At 42.6% G+C, this 20758-nt stretch overlaps 1 protein-coding gene across 6 annotated transcripts in view; it reads right to left on the bottom strand.

The window, feature by feature from the left end:
* Positions 1–20758, bottom strand: part of piezo1 (piezo-type mechanosensitive ion channel component 1) — a 359497-nt gene that overhangs the window by 55664 nt on the left and 283075 nt on the right. For 5 of the 6 annotated variants that reach the window (XM_038806434.1, XM_038806437.1, XM_038806436.1 and 2 more), the window contains 9 exons: positions 17267–17338; positions 13944–14044; positions 12617–12737; positions 9658–9738; positions 8676–8848; positions 7798–7928; positions 5579–5773; positions 4499–4757; positions 528–716 (listed from right to left, as the gene is read on the bottom strand). In XM_038806434.1, the coding sequence (XP_038662362.1) occupies positions 528–716; positions 4499–4757; positions 5579–5773; positions 7798–7928; positions 8676–8848; positions 9658–9738; positions 12617–12737; positions 13944–14044; positions 17267–17338 (1322 nt within the window). The remainder of the gene's footprint in view (positions 1–527; positions 717–4498; positions 4758–5578; positions 5774–7797; positions 7929–8675; positions 8849–9657; positions 9739–12616; positions 12738–13943; positions 14045–17266; positions 17339–20758) is intronic. The other variant, XM_038806438.1, reaches the window with a different exon arrangement.

Here is a 20758-nt window from a genome sequence, read left to right as displayed (position 1 = left end):
GAAAGGTTGCAGTCTGTGAGCCATAGGGATATCCACAGTGCTTTTAGTTAATGAGTTTCAACTTTGAGCTGCTGATTCAGGGAGTCCTGGGAGAGCTGGGGCAGGCTGGAGGGGTGGCTGGAAACAGTGATCAGGAGGGAGATAATGGTTAAGTTGGGAGTGGGCTGAGTGGGTGGGGTTGGTTGGGGGCGGGGGGACTGGAAGAGCCACCTTACAAATCTGAGAAAGAAGCACCAATAAAAACTGGGGCTCCCTGCAGTTTCTATTCTGGTGGGAACTCGCAAATTTGCAAAATGTGGATCCACTAAAGGTGAAAATTTCCGTTTATTGCAAATAGTCTCAGTTCACTATTTTGCTGTTGGTAAAAAGAAATTTCTTGAAGATTCAGCTTTCACTTTCCACTATAAAAGGATTGATAAGCCAGAAATAAATATTTTCAAAGCATATTTATATACAGTTTTGCTATGTTACAGGTCACTGTACAAATGCTTGTTTTATCAACATTATTGAAAGTTACTATGACCAACCTTCAGCAATGATTGATGGAACAGAAGTGCCAGTAACTGAATCAGATCATATTTAACGTAACCATCTGTCTTCTCTAATCCGAGAATTCGCGGTGGGAAGAATGGCTTGTCTTCATAAAGTGAAGTGATATAGTAGCTGTTCCAAGGGAAGAATCCAAATTGGAATAAGTACTTAACGACCACCATCACCTGGAAAGTCAAATGATTGCAGGTCAGATTTGAACAAAGATATTCATGGCTGCATGAGAATGGTGAATACCTGAGATAAAGAACAAAGAAAAGTACAGCACAGGAACAGGCCCCTCGGCCCTCCAAGCCTGTGCCGACCATGCTGCCCGTCTAAACTAAAATCTTCTACACTTCCTGGGTCCGTAGCCCTCTATTCCCATCCTATTCATGTATTTGTCAAGATGCCCCTTAAACGTCACTATCATCCCTGCTTCCACCACCTCCTCCGGCAGCGAGTTCCAGGCACCCACTACCCTCTGTGTAAAAAACTTACCTCGTACACTTCCTCTAAACCTTGCCCCTCGCACCTTAAACCTATGCCCCCTTGTAATTGACTCCTCAGGAATTTGAAATACAACAAGTACACTTTAAGGTCGATTCATTACTTTTAAATTCCGGTCACTGTTGTAATTGTAGGAAATTGGAGCAGTTAATTTGCATACAGCAAAATGACATAAACAAACACAGTGGGCTTGATTCTCCGGCCTCCCAACCTTGTGTTTCTCGGCAGCGGAAGCTATTCCCTGGCAGCGGAATTCTCTGCTCCCGCTGCCGTTAATGGGAATTCCTATCAAAGCTACCCCACGCCGCTGGAGAACCCACGGGCGGGGCGGGGGGGGGGGGGGTGCACTGCCAGTGGGACCAGAGAATCCCGCTGCCGGCGAAAGGCCGGAGAATGACCTTTTTCATAGCTGCCCAAGGGATAAATGCTGCACGGAATACCAGATGGACATCCTGCTCTTCTTCACATGGTGTCATTGGATCATCAAATCCCATCTGAGGACACAGTTGGAGCCGTAGTTGGAAGCTGCATCCTACAGATGGCATCTCTGACAGTTCTGTACCACATTACATCATCAATGTACACTATCTGCTCAAGTCTCTGGAGAGGGACTTGAATTTAAAACTTTTTGAACTCAGGAGCAAGAGTGCTTGCTACCACTGAGGCAAAGCTGGACCCCAGTATGTGAACTAGCTACTAGAATAAAGGTTTTCAGCAAAATACGGTTCTATACAACTCCATACATCAACTCGATCCAAGGAAGAAGCATACAGATTGGCCAAGAAAAATAATGGGCTGGATTCTCCGCTCCCCGACGCCGAAATCGCAGCCAGCGCTGGGGTGAAGAATCCATTTCCCCGCATGGAGTCGGGACCGGCGCCGATTCTCCGGCGAGTACGCCACGCCGCATATCCCCCACCTGCGGCCATTGCCAGAGGCCTGCCCCACTATTCTCCACCCCCAACAGCGTGGATCTAACATGGTCCTGCTGGTCTGCGGACTCAGTCGGCGGCCGCCCTGGTCAGGGGCGGGCCGACCGTAAGGCAGGGGGATCCTTAAACCCAATTTATGGGCGGGCGGTGCGGGTTGTACGCGCGGCCGATTGGGGGCACAATGTTTAAGGTCCAGCTTCGCGGTCTGAGTCCGCCATGGAGCACAGCGCAGCCACTGGAGGCCGCCGTCATGCGCATCCGTGGCCTCTGACCCGGAAATGCAGAGGCCCGTATCTGCAGCAAAAGCTGCTAGTTTCACGATGGTTCACTGCTAGCCCCCTGAAGGGCTGGGAATATGTGGCCCTTTCACACCAGTTTTTCTCGCGTGAAAGTCCAGTTTTTACGACGGTGTGGAGATATAGTCCCAAAAACAGAGAATCCAGCCCAATTGGTCTGAGGATTGAATTCAGCAAAGAAGGACGAAGGGATTGATTAAGAAGAGGAAAGTACAGTATGAAAGGTAGCTTGCAGGGAACATAAAGACTGACGCTGAGAGTTTCCACAGGTATGTGAAGAGAGAGAGTTTGGTAAAGACAAATGTAGGCTCCCTACAGACAGAAACAGGGGAATGCATAATAAGGGACAAGGAAATGGCTCAGCAATTGAATACATACTTTGGTTCTGTCTTCACAAAAGAGGACACAAATCAGGTACCAGAAATGTTGGAGAATGAAATGTTAATAAGAGGAAAGAACTGAGGGAGATCAATATTAGTTGAGAAATGGTGCTGGGAAAATTCATGGATTGAAGGTGGAGAAATCCCCAGGGCCTGATAATCTGCATCCCAGAGTGCTTAAGGATGTGGCTCTGGAAATAGTGGATGCATTGGTGGTCATCTTCCAGGATTCTATAGACTCTGGAACAGTCCCTGCAGATTGCAGAGTAGCTCACGTCACTCCAATATTCAAAAAGGGAGGTAGAGAGAAAGCAGGGAATTATAAACCAGTAAGCCTAACATCGGTACTGGGGAAAATTCTTGTAACCATTTTCAAGGACTTTATAGCGGAACAGAGTCAGCATGGATTTATGAAGGGGAAATCATGCTTGACAAATCTGTTGGAATTCTTTGAAGATGTAACCAGTACAGTTGACGAGGGGGAGCCAGATGAAGCAGTATACTTGGACTTTCAGAAGGCGTTCGTCAAAGTCCCACATAAGAGATCATTGTGCAAAGTTAAAGCGTATGGGATTGGGGGGAAGTGTACTGAGGTGGATAGAAAACTGGTTGGTACAGAGGAAACAAAGTGTAGGAATTAATGGGCCCTTTTCAAATTGGCAAGCAGTAACTATTGGGGTGCCACAGGGATCGGTGCTGAGACCCCAGCCATTCACAATATATATTAATGATTTGAATGAGGGAACAAAATGTAACATCTCAAAGTTTGCAGATGATACCAAGTTGGATGGGAAGGTGAACTGTGACGAGGATGCAGAGATCCTACAGCATGATCTGGACAGGTTGGGCAAGTGGGCAAATCAATGGCAGATGCAGTATAATTTGGATAAGTGTGAGGTTATTCACTTTGGAAGCAAAAACAGGAAGGCATATTACTACCTTAAGGATTGTAAATTGGGAGAGGAGAGTGTGCAGCAGGACCTGGGTGTCCTTGTGCACCAGTCGCTGAAAGTAAGCATGCAAGTGCAGCAGGCGGTAAAGAAGGCTAATGGTATGTTGGCCTTCATTGTGAGTATAGAAACAGGGATGTGTTTTTGCAATTATACAGGGCCTTGGTGAAGCCACACCTAGAGTATAGTGTGCAGTTTTGGTCTCCTTTTCTGAGGATATTCTTGCTCTTGAGGAAGTGCAGCAAAGGTTTACCAGACTGATTACAGGGATGGCGGGGCTGTCATATGAGGCGGGATTGACAAGGTTAGGATTGTTCTCACTGGAGTTCAGAAGAATGAGGGGGGAGCTCATAGAGACTTATAAAATTCTAACAGGACTAGACAGGGTAGATGCCGGGAAAATATTCTCTGTGGTGGGTGTGTCCAGAACCAGTGGTCAGAGTCTGAGGATTCAGGGTAAACCATTTCGTACAGAGATGAGGAGACATTCTTCACCCAAAGAGCGGTGAGCCTGTGGAACTTATTACCACAGGAAGTAGTTGATGCTAAAACATTGAATATATTCAAGAGGCGGCCAGATATAGCACTTGGGGTGAATGGGATCAAAGGCTATGGGGAGAAACCAGAATTAGGCTATTGAGTTGGATGATCAGCCATGACCATGATAAATGGCGGAGTGGGCTTGAAGGGCCAAAAGGCCTCCTCGTGCTCCTATCTTCTATGTATCTATGTATCACACATGCACATGTTACTTATCTTCACATACAGGGAAACTCAAGGGAAATCATTTTGATTTTTAAGCATAGACTTACAACTACCATTCTATTACACTGTAGTCTGTATACATTTTCATAATACCTAAATCTGTAGCATGAACAACATACAATTCTGCTACAGCTCACCTCAGTGTAGATGATTGCTGTCATCCAAAATCGTTTGCTGGGCCTCGGAATTGAAAGCATAGCCCAGAGGAACATAAGAATGGGAAGGAAAAGTGTGATTACAGAGGCAGAGATCAAATTGTTCAAGATAATGATGAAGTAGCAAGTCAACTCGGAGTAAGCAGCGATGACATTGTACACAGCAAACACCAGTTTCAGAAACCGATTCTGGGATTGGTAAAACCTCTTTGATTCTTCCAACTCTTCAATGAAAAATTGGCTGAAAAAATAAAAACAAAAGTGTTAATGTTAAAATGCAACCCGATGAGTAATGCTTGTGTCCACTTTTAAAGAATTTTTATCCCTTCTATAATCCAGGTACTCCCTCCCTCACAGCACTGTAGGTGCACCTACACCACACAGACTACAGCGGCTCACCACCACCTCATCATTAGGGATGGGCAAGAAATGCTGGCCTAGCCAGCGAAACCCAGATCACGTGAAATAATTAAAAAAGAATTCATGCATCATACACATTCTTCTAACTGAGTGAATAAGCTGCCACAACCTGATAGTCATCCCACCGCAATTTTCTGTTAGTATTGTATAATAATCTTTGAATGTTATATTGTGGAGCATTATATCAATTGTTACACAGATAGAAATAAAACCATCTCATTTTGCGTTAAGTATTGTTAATGTGAGCATTTAGTTCCTATTACACTGTGTTGTATATTTAAGACAATTCTTGAGAATAATATTTTGGCGAGAAAATAACCCAAACAACTCATTTTCACCAAATTCCTATGATCAGAACAAAAATGACTGCATGAATCGCAAGCAGGCCTTAGCTTCCAACCTGGAATTTATTTAAGACCAACTTTCAATGCAAGTTTTCATTCAGTAGAGCAAAACATACCAACAATTTGTACTTTTGCAAAGTTGCATTACCGAAAGGGAAATTTGTCAATCTCTTTGAGTCAGGGTAGCAATTCAAGTTAAAATAAGGCATCTAACAACTTATTGAGTTTGGCTCAGTTTTGACCACATGGCCTGATTAAAACTGCATGTTTGATAATTGGCTCCTTTTCAATTCTGTACCTGCTTGCAAGCAGCTCACTTGCTGTTCTGGTGCGGGTAATGGGCTGAACAGCGATCTCCTCGGAGGCTGGTTCCAGTGAATCCAGAACCAAGATCTCTTCCTTGATGTTTGATGTTGTACTGCAACCGGGAACTGGCTCCGAGAGATCCTTATCCTCACGGATCGTCAGGAATTCTTCTTGTTCTTCAGAACTACTGAAATTTTTAAAAAGAAGACGTCATGAAATGGGACTGCAAAAATGCTTCCTTGCACATTGTCTGATCCGCATCACTGGCCTGAACCATCTCCTTTTCAGAAGGTCACCAGGCCTTTGACACCTTCATCCCCTGTTGGGGGCTGGGGGAGGGCGGGGTGGTGGAGGAGGGTGGTCTGCTGACCCTCTGCTTCATGAGACAAGGGTAAACCTGGCCCCATCCATAATCCTCCTCCTCTGCCTGGCTGAACTTTGTTCTCATGTTGAACAATGTCTACCATGATTCCACTCACTTATGTCAAATATATTGTGTTATGAGAACTCGCAGATCTTGCCTATGCTTGACTTTTTGTGGGACATGTGCAATGTTCTTTGCTCCGGGCAAAAGCAAAATATTGCAAATGCTGGAAGTTTGAAATAAAAACATAAAGGTGGAAATGGTCAGCAGGTCTGGCAGCATATGTGGGGAGAGAAACTGAGAAAATTCCATCTATATATTCTGGCATCAAGCAGCGTCTTTAAAGGGGCCAAACCAAAAATGGTCCCAAGAATTTTGTATCATCCACAGAAGCAGAATTGTTTCTCTTTGCTCCACAAAATTACCAGGGGCTGCTATTGTCTCACTCTCCATCCTTCATTGGAAAGCACCCCACTCCCCATTCCTCCTTTATCTGCGGGCAGGCAGACATCAGAGATAGCCTGAAATTCTCTGGCCCAAAACTCCCACGCTACATCAAGCTGCGGTTTGGTGCCAAATATATTTAAATGAGGCACAGGCTTTAAAACTGCTCAGGCCTCTTCACTGTAGAAGCAGGTGGACAACCATCATACTCTGCTGCTCGATCATTCAAAATTGAAGATCAACTGGTCGGAGTTCAAAGTGTTTCTGACACGTTGGAAATGTCACAGTGCCACATCAATTGTCCAGTCCAGTTAACTGACCAGCAGCCCCAGTTAAATGTTCGGTTGACAAATAAATGTTAAACCACTGGCTAAAATTTTGCACATCCCTCTTCTGAACCCATTTAAAAAACCTAAAGGACAGATACAATGAACCAGTGATAGTTAAAATGCACCATGCAACTTACCCCCTTAGATGCCGTTACTTTTCTGTGGGTATCTTTTGGAAGACAGTGGGGAAACATTCCCCCAGATTTCCCTCTGTTGTGTGTGACCAAGTTGTTACACGGTGCAGCCCCTTTAACATTGCTGCGTAGCCACCCCGCCGCTTAGCCACACCTCTGCATATCTTAAAGGGATCACTTCCTGTGCATGGCCTGTTTGGTTCTTGAGCAGTAAGTTCTGGACTGCTGCATGTTAAATATGCAGAACAGGTTCCAATGATATCATCGGGACCATCTGTAATCCTTTTTTTTTTTAATAAATTTAGTGTACCCAATCATTTTTCCAATTAAGGGGCAATTTAGCGTGGCCAATCCACCTAGCTTGCACGTTTTTGGGTTGTGTGGGCGAAACCCACGCAGACACGGGGAGAATGTGCAAACTCCACACGGACAGTGACCCAGAGCCGGGATCGAACCTGGGACCTCAGCGCCGTGAGGCGGTTGTGCTAACCACTAGGCCACCGTGCTGCCCTGACCATCTGTAATCCTGTGTGAGGGATCACTCATACCTTATCCATAAACACAAATGTTTGGAAGAGGAGCATGCGCCTGAAGAGGTCCAAAATGGGCATTTTGTTCTGCTCCTTGCGAATCAGGAAATACTCAAATACTTACCTTAGTAAGCCAATTGGGCTTGCCGTCCAACATCCCACTCCTATTCACAGGACACATAGCTCTTTCCACTGGGATTTGGGCAGGAGATCTGCTCCAATTAAGTATTTTGAGTCAGGCAATTAAAATCTCACAGGCTACACACTCCGGGGGCTTTCTGTCTGCCTGAACCCCTGACCAGACCAATACCACTACAACTTGTTAAAATTGTCCCATCCACCACCTTAGTTAAAAGGTATGTCAGAAGAAGCCAAATTACATGCCTATGAATATGTATTTATGCACCTGCCTTGATGTGTTGATGAGCAGTGAACCGTCCCCATCTGCTGATTCTTCGGGCTCACTGTTCTGCAACAGTGTTTGATTACTGTTCTCCAGGTTCTCGTAAAGACCATCCAGAGGCCCTTGTACTTCCTCACCCTGGAAAGATGATAGAAATTGATGGTAAAAGTAAGAAGCATGTGTATTAAGAAAGTTAGAAACTTTGCAAATAATGGGCTGTTTTGCTAGCCACATGTTTCTTGGCCACGCGCCATTCGCTGGCGGTGGGATTATAATTTTCTGCCAATTGTCAATGGGATTTCCCGTTGTAACCGTCCATGCCGCTGCAAAACCTGCTGGTGGCGGTGCGCAGCCAGTGGGAAAAGTGATTCATAATGACCAGAGAATTCTCACTAATATCAAATGTATATAATTTATGTATAGTAAGGAGAAAAATCTTGGACAAGTGCAAAAAGAATCCAACATTTACCAAGCTATTAAATAGTTATCATTTTAAAAATGGTACAGATTAAGGAAGAGGAAGAGTATTTGAAGATGATTATATGGTTGCATTATAATGTTAAGGAGATAAACCGTGAATAGGTCTATTCGCAATTGTTTGATTTTAAGCTAACGGTATAAGAATACTTCTCCGGTGAAGAATAGCAATTGATTCATTTACAGGTCAATTCAGTTTCTTACTGTAATAACCTTGGTTTACCAGCTAGGTAGGAAACAACTAACGTTTATTTACAACATACTCAGTCTTGCAGCTTTCTGACTGCCATTTAGCATCTGGAATCAATCCGAGGCAAAAGCCAGCCCCACTCCCCACTGGTTGGTTTTCCCAGGACATGTGAGCCTTTTGGCCGATAGGCTCTTAAAGGCTCCAGACACCACACTTACACGTGAAAGCTTCTGAGTCAACAGGTAGCGTTCTACCCATAGAACAGTAGATGTATCAAGGTATTGCCGAGCAAGGGTGTTCAGCCACTGTGTCAGTCCGTCCATCATGGCTAAGAATAGGACCCAGAGAAATCTTAGGATGTCCATTATACGCTGGACAACATTGCTCTTAGCTGAAAGACAAGGATGCAGACTGTCATTAGTCAGTGAGCCACTCCAGCATACCTTATAGAGTAAATCATGGGATGAGACAGCATTTGCCCCATTCGGTTGACCTATCCAATTGGTCCCACTACACTGTTCCTTCCCCAGAGTCCTGCACTTTCTTTTCCTTTTCAAGTGCTTATCTAACTCTCATTGAAAGTTATCTCTGAATCTTCTCACACCATCCTACCAGGCAGTGCATTTCAGATCACAACAACATGCTGCATATTAAAGTTGTTTCCCATATCACCTTTGGTTCATTTACCAATTACCTTAAATCTGTGCCCTCTGGATACCGATCTTTCTGTAACTGGAAATAGTTTCTCCTTATTTACTCTATCAAACTGTTCTTGATTTTAAACCCCTCCATCAAATTTCCTCTTAATCTTCTCACCTTGAAACATAACCACCCCAGTTTCTCCAATCTCTCCACATATCTGCAATCCCTCAACCCTGGCATCATTCTAATTCATCTCTTCTGTGCCCTCCACGACTTTGACATCCTTCTGAAAAGGTAGTGCCGAGAATTGAACACAAAACCCTAGCTGAGGTTTAATTAGAGTTTTATATGGGTTTAGCATAACGTCCTTGCTTCGTGACTTCATTTCTCCATTAATAATGTCAAGGATCCCATATGCTTTATTTTAACAGCCTACCTATTTGGCAATATAGAGAATTATGCCACATGGAGCCTCTGGACACATTTTACTGATTATTGAATTCTTATCCAATTGTATAATCTGCTAAAACCAGGAACCCTTGTGAAGTTTCTGCTTACAATGTGTTTCTTCTTCTTCCTCCTTGGCATCATCTTGAAAAGACGTTTCCTGTAGTGACGCTTCTGGTCCTTCTGTTTCTCCTGGAAGGTGCAAGTGAACATTTACACATAATTGGGACTTTTCCTACTGAAACACATACAACATTGACGAGTTACTGTTAATAACAGCTACAAAAGGTTATGCAATGTCAATAACAGAAACTACTGATCTTCTTACCTCAACGTAGGGACATTTTGGCAGAATTGTGCCCCAGCATCAAAAATGATAAAACATACGTGTTCATGTTGTAATTTTTGGTTTGCATTTTGCAAAACTCTCACTCGCACGGTAGCATTGTGGATAGCACAATCGCTTCACAGCTCCAGGGTCCCAGGTTCGATTCCGGCTTGGGTCACTGTCTGTGCGGAGTCTGCACATTCTCCTCGTGTGCGCATTGGTTTCCTCCGGGTGCTCCGGTTTCCTCCCACAGTCCAAAGATGTGCGGGTTAGGTGGATTGGCCATGATAAATTGCCCTTAGTGTCCAGAATTGCCCTTAGTGTTGGGTGGGGTTACTGAGTTATGGGGATAGGGTGGAGGTGTTGACCTTGGGTAGGGGGTATGGTGCTCTTTCCAAGAGCCGGTGCAGACTCGATGGGCCGAATGGCCTCCTTCTGCACTGTAAATTCTATAATTCTATGTCTACAATGGTTCCTCTGCTCTCATCTCGATAACACAGATTTACAATCACACTTCTCTTTACATCTGCTGATGGTTTTATATATTGAATGGGGTAACCAAGCCCGATTGGGAACAGGAAGGATTTGGAGCTGAACGTACTTCCTATGAAACAAAAATGGAAAATCCTGGAATAGCACAACTTTGAAGCATTGTGTTTCCATGGGTTCGCGGACCTGCTGTGTATTTAATGCTGATTTCTAAATATTCCTCTTGCCGATAACCAAAAACAAAGGGAGAAATATCTGAGAACAGCAAGGGAAATGATTTTGGGATATTTGAGCCGTTTATCATTAGAGAATACACAGCCCAATTTGAATTGAAATGTTTGCCTACTGATTATCGAGAGTTGTATTGTGAACACTTACACGAATATAACAATGTTTATATAAACCAATAAAATAAAGAAAAGCCTAGGAAAAGGTCCATCCATTTAGAAATAATTAGAGGTACACAAACAGTCTAATGCCCACAGCTTAATTGAGACAGCTTTTCAAACATTTTATACATAACTACCAACGGAGTAAACAGATCTCCTCAATAAATGTAAAAACATGGCGGCCATAATTCATCATTAATCAGATATTGTGGCAGTTTAAATGAATGTATTAATACACAAAGATGGCAAAAGAATTCTCGGATAAACAAGTACAGGCCTGACCATCGACAGAGCATTGGCTTTGGTGATCTGCCAACCTGGAGCCTAGGCAACAGCATCAGAGCGTGCGCGGTCATGGCTAGTTCCTTCATTTGAATGACTTTGGCTGGCACCCATGCTCCTTTGTATGATTCTCATGTGCCTCCTACATCAAGGGAGGCTGGTGAAGTGGCACCAACCAGCTACCCATCGCCATTCCAGGGCCACCCACCTTCAAGTCACATTTTCAAGAAGCTCATCTCCCCCATTCATAAGAACACAAGATTTGAGGCGATTTTTAATAATCTGGGGAAAGGCATCAGTTGGGAGGAAGGTACATTTTTATTTTCTCACTGGATCAGTCACCCAGAGGATCCTAGCTGGGGACCAAGACAACCCCAAGCCTATGAGACATCTGCCTTGACTACGCCGCACGAGGACTGTATAGGCTTTTTTGAGCATAATACAGTTTTGTCCAAAACAAGGTCCTGTGGAAACTGGCAACGAGGGCAAGGATCCGGCATATTTGGGAGCCAGTATATTCAGGTGTTAGTTTATTTCCAGGACCTTGTACCATACTCCATCTGCCATATGATGGGAAGATGTGTGAAAATGTGTGGAAACTTGAGACCCACATATTTAATGTTAGACAACGAACATTATAATGTTCACAAACTTAAATTTAAATTATGCTCTTCAATCTAGATAGCAAGAGGAAAAATGCCACAAACAAACTTTTAGACATCAAGTTTTTGTTCCTGTATAATTATTCTATTACTGATCGTTCATATCAATGTACATATTTTACAAATATATATCTACTTTTGGTCTGATATAGTGCCTGAGCTCATAGATTGGTCTGTACGTAGCCTCCTTTTTAGGATCTACTTGGGTGACTAAGATCCCAATACAGTGAGCAGCAAGCACACAACGGAAGTGTGCCACTTTCCATATTGGATAAAGAGAAAAACTGTGTCCTTAATCATGCCTGTAGCAGGTGTTACAGGGTTAATAAAGGGTCCTAAACCCTATTCGAGGTCTTCTATTCAAAATGCATCTGCTCTGAGGCAGTGCCGGCAGCTCCCGAGAAAACCAAAGCAAGAGGTTGCCTGATGGGCCCAATTAGGAAGACAAATGACGTAATTTGAAGCTGGAAGGAGTACATGTGCTCCTCCTGGCCCTCCATTAAAAGGGGAGTATTATGTCTGCTCACCAGCCCCATGGTTTCCAATCACAGCCTTTCTCACTCCCAGACATGATCCCCAATCTCCTGGCTTCCAATTACAAATTCCAATATCCCTCTTTCCAATTTGATCCCACAAACCCTTACTTACGGTCGTGCTTGCGGTGACCTGATTTTTCATTACGTTCAGACCCGGGATCAATTTCTGGGTGCCTCCAATCTCACCTTTCTGATACACAAGTGGACCGCTGGAAACACCCCCTCTCTCCCCAGCAACCAAAAGGTGAGCATGTCTGAATTTCTGGGCCATGGTCTGATACAGCAAGAGTAATTATTTAAAAAAGATGTGCATATAGGAAGTGACATTGTTTAATGTTACTGCTGGACAAACAGGCCCCCGAACACTCAAGATTACAGCATTACCTGCTTTCTGCAGTCCCTTACATTTCGCTTGACCTTGCTGAAACTTCTCAAGTTTCCTTTTATCTTCATTCCTTTTCTTTACGGCCAATTTTGCATTTGTTACCCAGGCTTGGTACACTAACTAAACAAATCACAAAGACATAAGAACACTCATTATTAACTAGTCATTGCTCACTCTATATTGCAGATCGTATACTAAAAGCCTGCATTTATATAGCACATTTCACGTAGAAGGTCCCCCACAATGGTTCACAGAGCAAGAGGGAAAAAGGGAAAAAAACTAAGGGAATAACCAAGCTGAGGTGGGAGACTTATCCAAGGAGACCAAAAAACATGAATAAAATGAAGAGTTTTTGCAAAGGATTTTAATAGGGAAGAAGTGCAGAATCTCAGGGGGAGTTATCAAGAATACAGTCAAGATAGATCATGGCTCTGGCTCAATAGTGAGGGAAAGAGAAGGGAGAACCAGAGAAGATTAGAGTCCGAAATACTGAAGATAATGTAACAGTAGAGGGGATTGTAGAAATAGGATGGTTGAGACCATGAAGCATTTGAAGGCGAGAATGAAGATTATAAAATTTAGTATTTGGAGCTATACAGTACACTTATGAAGAGAGCGGTGACAGTAACTGAGGTTAGTGCAAAACAGAATCAAGGGCTGGGGTTTTCCAGCCCTGCCTGCCACCGGCATCTTCCAGGCCCTTCAAAATATCAATGGATGTTTGCCTTGGCCTGGCGCATCCCTTGGGGCAGATCCCGCGATGGCAGGACTGGGGAAAACAGAGTTTTGATTAGGTCCAAGTTCATGGAATATGGTAGGTGTGAAGCCAGGTGGCTGATTTCAGTGGCTTTTAAAAGGTAAGAACAGCCTTCTCAACGTGCCTGCCATCTTCACATGTTTGTGCACACACTCTCCCAGGTTTTATTTGCTTGGACCTTATTCACAGATGCATTATCACTGTTAAACTCACTGCCCCGCTCTGTTTGCCATGACCCACGTCTGGGTTCAGATATAAAGAATTTTTAAAATAGCCCTCAAATTAGCGATGTTGTTGTTCACAGGTGAACACCAATGTTTTTGAATCAGACTATGATGGGATGTGAAAAGTGACTCAAGTTGACCATCCAAGGTTTCCCATCTCCCTGTGAAGCAGCTGCTTGCTATAAATTTAGCATCTCCTCACGCCAAACAATAAATGATCAAAAAATGGCCATTGTGGGTGTTAGCCTAGGTCCTACCATTCAACAATACAATGTATTTGCACACCAAAACCGTGTGCAATAGTCTTTCAGGATGAATTCATGTTCTCTATTGTTTTACCAGTACCTGGAATGCACTCGGTTTATGTGGTTGCTCTTCCTCCTGCAAACTTTCTTCGTCTTCTTCACTGTCCGACTCAAACAAGTAATAATCTCCTGACTGAAGCACTGCACAGATATATTTGAGAGAAAGTCACATACTTAGCTCGAAAGTCATAACTTAAATGTGTAAAAATTGCAGCAAATACACAATTCTGAATTAAGTTATTGAAGAAACCAGAATTTAAAATGACAATGACAATAAATTAGTTATCTCATAAAGTAACAATCATGAGAACATGGGGCTGAATATAAAAACAGAGGACTTAAGAGCAGGAGTAGGCCATTTATGCCTATGAGACAGCTTTAACATTGATATATCAATTATAGAATATCTTCTTGTTCCTTTTAAACATTGGGGCACATATCATGCACCATTAAAAATCAACATCCATGTATAAACCGCACCATTACAAATCGACATCCATGTATAAACCGCACCATTACAAATTGACATCCATGGATAAACCGCACCATTACAAACTGACATCCATATATAAACCACACCATTACAAATCGACATCCATGGATAAACCGCACCATTACAAATTGACATCCATGTGTAAACTGCACCATTACAAATTGACATCCATGGATAAACCACACCATTACAAATTGACATCCATATATAAACCACACCATTACATGTATAAAACTCAGTATATCTCAATGATCAATATCATGAAGGCCACTCAATACATTAGTTATTAACCGGCTAATTTAGACAGGCATTTCGTACCTGTGAAGAGTAAATTACACACAGGTAATGGAAGATTATAGGTGTCTTTGTTCGGATTGTTTTGATGAAAGGCCGTGGTCCTGAAAGGTGGGGCTGGATTTTCAAGGGCCTGTGGAGGCGGCTCTGTAGGTTGGGGGGCTGGTGAGCAGAAAATGGTTGGGAAACCTCATTGGATCAGCTCATGACACATTCCTACCTGCATAGAATTCTGCAGGAGGCAGAGTAACAGTGGGACTGGTTATCCAACTGGCTGCAGTGGGCAGCCTATTAAGCCCCTTCAGTATTAAAGTAAGGGCACTGGATCTTCTAGCCAGGATTAGGGATACTCATCGCATCAGGAGGCCTCTTATGAAACAGGGATGGTCTCCCAGTGGCAGGCCACGTTGTCATTGGAGAGTCTTATTCAATGGGGAAGACACTGGCTGCAGTGCCAGTTATTGCATGGATTTTCTCCATCCTGACCGAAGATCCTAATCCTCTTTGATCCTTATTTTCCTCCTCTGTTGCTGACAACTAGGAATGGAGATGCTCCTATCTGCTTCAGCAGTGCTCACTTCTGACAATGGGACTGCTGATCTTTCAGTGCTGGAGGGCATCCTATTGGCCTTCTTAGCCTCAGGAGCCCACCAGATCACCTGGATTTCAGCCCAGCTTTGGAATTGGGACCTTGGAGGATACATGCAGCTCATTAGGGCTGGTTTAGCTCAGTGGGGTAGACAGCTGGCTTGTGATGCAGAACAAGGCTAGCAGCGCGGGTTCAATTCCCATATCACCTGAGAATTCTGAATTCTCCTTCTGTGTACCTGAACAGGCGCCGGAATGTGGCGACTAGGGGCTTTTCACAGTAACCCCATTACAGCATTAATGTAAGCCTACTTGTGACAATAAAGGTTATTTTTTTTAAAATAAAGCTTTGTTTCTCTCTCCAGAGATTCTGGCTTCCTGCTGAGCATTGCGATCTTTTCCAATTCTTTCAAATTTCCAGCATCTGCGACATTTTATATTGATGCATTACAACAGTGAGGCATGTATTGAATCTGCATTACATGTTTGAGGGCATGAAGCAGGGCTATTTCTGACTTTAGATTTGAGCTGATCAGTGGGCTGGGCATGTGCACTAAAATTGTACAAAAATCTCTGAAAAATAGATCAGTACTGCACATGTCAACCGGCAGAGTTTACATACAGGCAGAGTGATGCTTTGAGATCCAGTGGAAAACTGAAGAACTGCTATATGTGGAAACAGAATCTGCCAATACAAGCGAGATTGTGGTTCCAAATGTTCTACATGCAATAAGGGGTTAAGACAGTCTAGCTAACTGGTGAAGGATGTTGGAAAGTAGTTTCTGAATGAGAAGAATTCAACTTGCAAACAGACAGTTATGTTCGGTCAAAAGAGATAATACATATACACGCAAACTTTGCACATATACATTCATATATATAGTGTATGTATAAAATATACACACATATATATTATTCACATATACATGCATAATATATTTATATGTGTATATACGCACATATATACTGAAAATAATAACAATAATAGTCTTTATTGTCACAAGTAGGCCGACATTAACACTGCAATGAAGTTACTGTGAAAATCCCCTCGTCGTCACATTCCGGCGCCTGTTACGGGTACACAGAGGGAGAATTCAGAATGTCCAATCCACCTAACAGCCCGTCTTTCGGGACTTGTGGGAGGAAACCGGAGCACCCGGAGAAAACCCACGCAGACATGGGGAGAACGTGCAGACTCCGAACAGACAGTGACCAAAGCCGACAATCGAACCTGGGGCTTTGGCGCCGTGAAGCAACAGTGCTAACCACTGTGCTAAATATTGAAGAGGAGTAATGGTGCACTGAAAAAAGAAACTAAATATTCCGGATCATCTTACATTCACAAAACATGTCTGATGTATACAATCTGATGTCAGTTTTTAAAAAAATAAGTTGTTTTATTCAATGGTTATTGTGGTCTTTTTTCAGTATCACAAAGTTAGACTGGTTGTCTGACCGATACCAGTGATACTGTGGTTTCATGGAAATCAGAACAGCCACGCATTGTTCATGATTATAGATTCATTTGTTCACATTGAGCTCCATAAGATGAATGAAGAAGAGGATCACCGCAAAACGGATAAAGAGAATAGGAGAGAATAGGAGAGAATAAGATGGCGATCATCAGAAAAAACAAGGAAGGAATACGAAGCAGCAAACAAAAGGAAATATCTCTCAATCAATTGGGCCATTTGGTTAGACCAAATATAGCAGAATTGCTAAATATTCCAAATTACCCAAGAGGAACAATCCACTGATCATAAACCATTTGTAGGGTACGAATGTAAAATACACTTGCAATGTTTGTACAAGGTCAAGAAACCTAATGACCAAATTTAAAGCAATTATGCCACCATGTGCTCATCAAATGTGCCCACAATATATTCCTGGCTTAAAAGAAACACAACGGTTGAGGATTCAAGGCAAATGACAAAAAAAAGCCAGCTTATACCAAAAATGACATGGAACAGTGGACACTTATTAAATACCTTTGGCATGGTCTACCCAGGGATTCCACCATTTCTTTTTCTCTTGAGACTTCTGTTTCGTCGCACCTTGCTCTGTCACATGCAGGAATACAAGCATGTTGTTTCCACATCAGGATCACCATATAAAATTGCAGCTTTCAATATCAGTTACTTGGGTAGATTTGTTGCGCCAATTCCACCATAGCAACATTACAAAAAGAGCAACAAGATAAAGCGATTTTACTGGTAGTGCAGGCTTGGAAAAATGCTGTTGTGGTCGCATAAATCCCAACTGAAGATGATTCACGTAGTTTCAAGTAGTTGGTAGAAGCATTGCATGAAGTATTTAAGGCCATCAATGCACTTTGTCAATTTTAGTTTGCAGCTATCAAGGATCTCTGCCTCAGCAGGTAGTTATCCATGCATGCAAAGTCAATAAAAATCATACAAACAAATCTAATCAGTACTACATCATCAGCCTTTGGTTTTAATATATTCAGCGGCTACAAATGCCAAACAACACAGCTCACACAACATCCAGACAGAAGGTTAGCAACTAGTGGCAAACGCACAACAATTTATGATCAAAACTGTCACTCTTTTCACACAACAGAAGTACAGAGCATGACACAAAGCAACACATTCACCTCCTCCTGCAGGGAGGGATGCATCCAGACCTATCATCACTGGGTGGACGTTAGGACTGATATTTAGGGCATGAACAAAGTATCATGTACATTGTTGTGAGTAACATAAATATCAGAACTGTTACTCTCAACGATTGTTACCTGGCAACTTCTCCACATTTCTTACCTCTCTCCATGTTCGTGAAATGTACATTGTTACCACGTAACCATGAAAGCAGGGCATTAATCTGAAGCAAGCCTTTTACCTACACTGTTCTGAATAGGTTGCCCTCCTCATTTTCTTCAGCAAAGTGAGTCATCTCAGTCCCTCATCCATTGGACAGCTCAACTAAGATTCAAAATTCATCTGGTGGAAGGAATTTTAAGGTTCAAAGTATTGTTTGGGATTTGATGATTCTGTGCTTCCCATTCGGTGATATTTGAGTGAAGGTAGGCATTGTCCCTAAGTGACGGAGTGTGTGAGCAGACACATGGAACACTGTGGCGTTCTGGTCTCTATACTACAAAAGTATTGGATAAAGTATACATCTTGGAAAAAACGCAGGACTTTACCAGAATTGAGAGCATGCAATGATCAGGAAAGATAGGGTAGGCGCGACTCTTTTCTTTCAGAATGAGCTGGGACGACAAAGAAACCTGTTATTGGTCTAAAATGAAGGATTTTATATGGTGGAGGTGGGGAAACTGCTCCCACTTGTGGCGGGCAAGTCCAGAACACAAAGGCTTAAAGTCAAGGCGGCCACCAAAGGGTCAAATAATGAACTTAGGAGGAGTTTATTTACAGAGAATAGAACTTGCTGCCACATGGAAAGGTGGAAGCAAATAGCATTGAAGAGGAGGTTTGATGCATGCACAGGGGTAAAGGGGTATCGATACGGAACTTGGGTGGGAAGGGATAATTAGAGTGGGAGGAAGCTCATGCAGAAAAGCAACACTGGCATGGATCAGTTGGAATGAATGGTCTGTCTTTTTACTGCAGGTTCCAAGTGAGTAATTCTGTGCAGGTACATCTCTGCATAGAAAGAATTATTTTACAGTACTCCAGCATGATAATAACTATGAGTTCTATTAATTTCACAGTTTACATAAATATGGACTTTCCACCAGCAATTTTCAATTTAAGTTGATGCAGTTTACGGTGTTGGTTTGCACAAAGGAGTATCCCTATTGTCACTGTTCAGATTCGCGTACTAAGAATGGCAATTCAAATCAGATAGCAGAGAGTTGCTTGTATCGATGTAACCATCACCCTTAGTAAGGTGAGGGTAAAAAGAAGAGACAATTGGAGATAGGAGAACCTGTCCATTGTTTGTTCTCTTTTGTATCCGACAGTCCTGGCACTTTTATCCTCCACAAACAATGGCAGGGTGGCAGAGGTAAAAGAAAAATAGAAGCAGTGTATAAAAATGCAAGGGAAATTAAACAAAACTGTTAAGGAACAAAAGAAAATTAGTAGATAGATTGAAGAGGTTGGGACTGCTCTCCTTGGAGCGAAGAGGCTAAGTGGAGATTTGATAAAGGTGTTCAAAATTATGAGCGGGCTGGGCAGAGCAGCTAGGGAGAAACTGTTCCAGTTGGTAAAGGGATCAAGAACGAGAGGGCACAGATTTAAAGTGATTTGCAAAAGAAGCAAATGCAATATGAGAAAAAAACCTTTTCACGCAACAAGTGATTCTGGTCTGGAATGCACTGCCTGTAAGTGTGGTGGAGGCAAGTTCAATTGAGGCATTCAAGAGGGCATTAGACAGAATAAAAACAATGTGCAAGGGTACAGGGAAAAGGCACGAGATTGGCACTAAATCATAACGCTCATTTGGAGAGCCGGTGCAGATACAATGGGCCGAATGGCCTCCCTCTGTGTGCTAGTAATTCTGTGATAGTATCTTGGGCTGCTGGCAGATTCAATTCCACTTCCTAGTCTCAATAAAGTGAACAATCAGTGATAGTAGCTCTCTCAGTCATCTCTTCACAGCCAACACTATCAAAAAACTGGGAACATGTTAACCCACCGTCTCAGCCTCAGTTAAAAAATTCATGTATTAATGTGAAAGAATATACAATCTATTTTTCCTTAGTTCAGCAAGTTATTAACAAAAAGCCTGAGATCATAAACAATGAAAAACCTAAATTTAAAATGGGTCATGCTCAGGAAGAAATCCTGAAGTTTATCCTTACTCATAATGACGAATGCGGAATTCAGGTGAAAGGTCCGTCAGGTATTGTACTTATTCAAACCCCTACTAAATGATGTAACGGTCTCTGCGTGGTTGGCCCTTGTAAAGCATTTTGTGTTCTAATAACCTCTCCCTTTATCCATCGAGTGGTCAGCATAGGCTAATGTTCCCTGCGCCACCTACATTAATAACTATATTAATATGCATTAATGTAACCATGTTAGCTCAAATTAAAAGGCACAGTTCAAGCATTATCAGATTACACAAAGGTGCAAACAAGCAGCACAGAAGCCATTAGATTTTGAAGGGAAATGTGTAAAAAAAATGGGAACATGAAAACTATAATGCAACAGCACCACTGTAAAAAAAGAGAAATGAAGAGGTGAGCAAATCAGGTTCAACAAACTAACAGCAGATTTTACCTGTTTATATGTCCAGAAAGTGATGAAACGGCACCGCAGTGGTATATGTTTTCAGATTATTTTTGGAAGGAGAATAATTTAGACATCGAAACTGCAGGATACCCTAACATGATACCGTATTTAAATCGGAAATGCATACGGAACCCTCAAGTAAACTGTGGGACTTCACCAATTGCTTTTTTTGTCAATCCACGACCTGATTATTGGCTTGCTAAGATACCACTCTCAATAACACCTGTTATTTATCTCGTATTTTAATGTTAAAACCAG

This window comes from Scyliorhinus canicula, chromosome 9 (genome assembly GCF_902713615.1).
Source record: "Scyliorhinus canicula chromosome 9, sScyCan1.1, whole genome shotgun sequence".
NCBI lineage: Eukaryota > Metazoa > Chordata > Chondrichthyes > Carcharhiniformes > Scyliorhinidae > Scyliorhinus > Scyliorhinus canicula.
The sequence above is the reverse complement of the archived record's forward strand: the minus strand, read 5'-3'. Positions and strand labels throughout refer to the sequence as shown.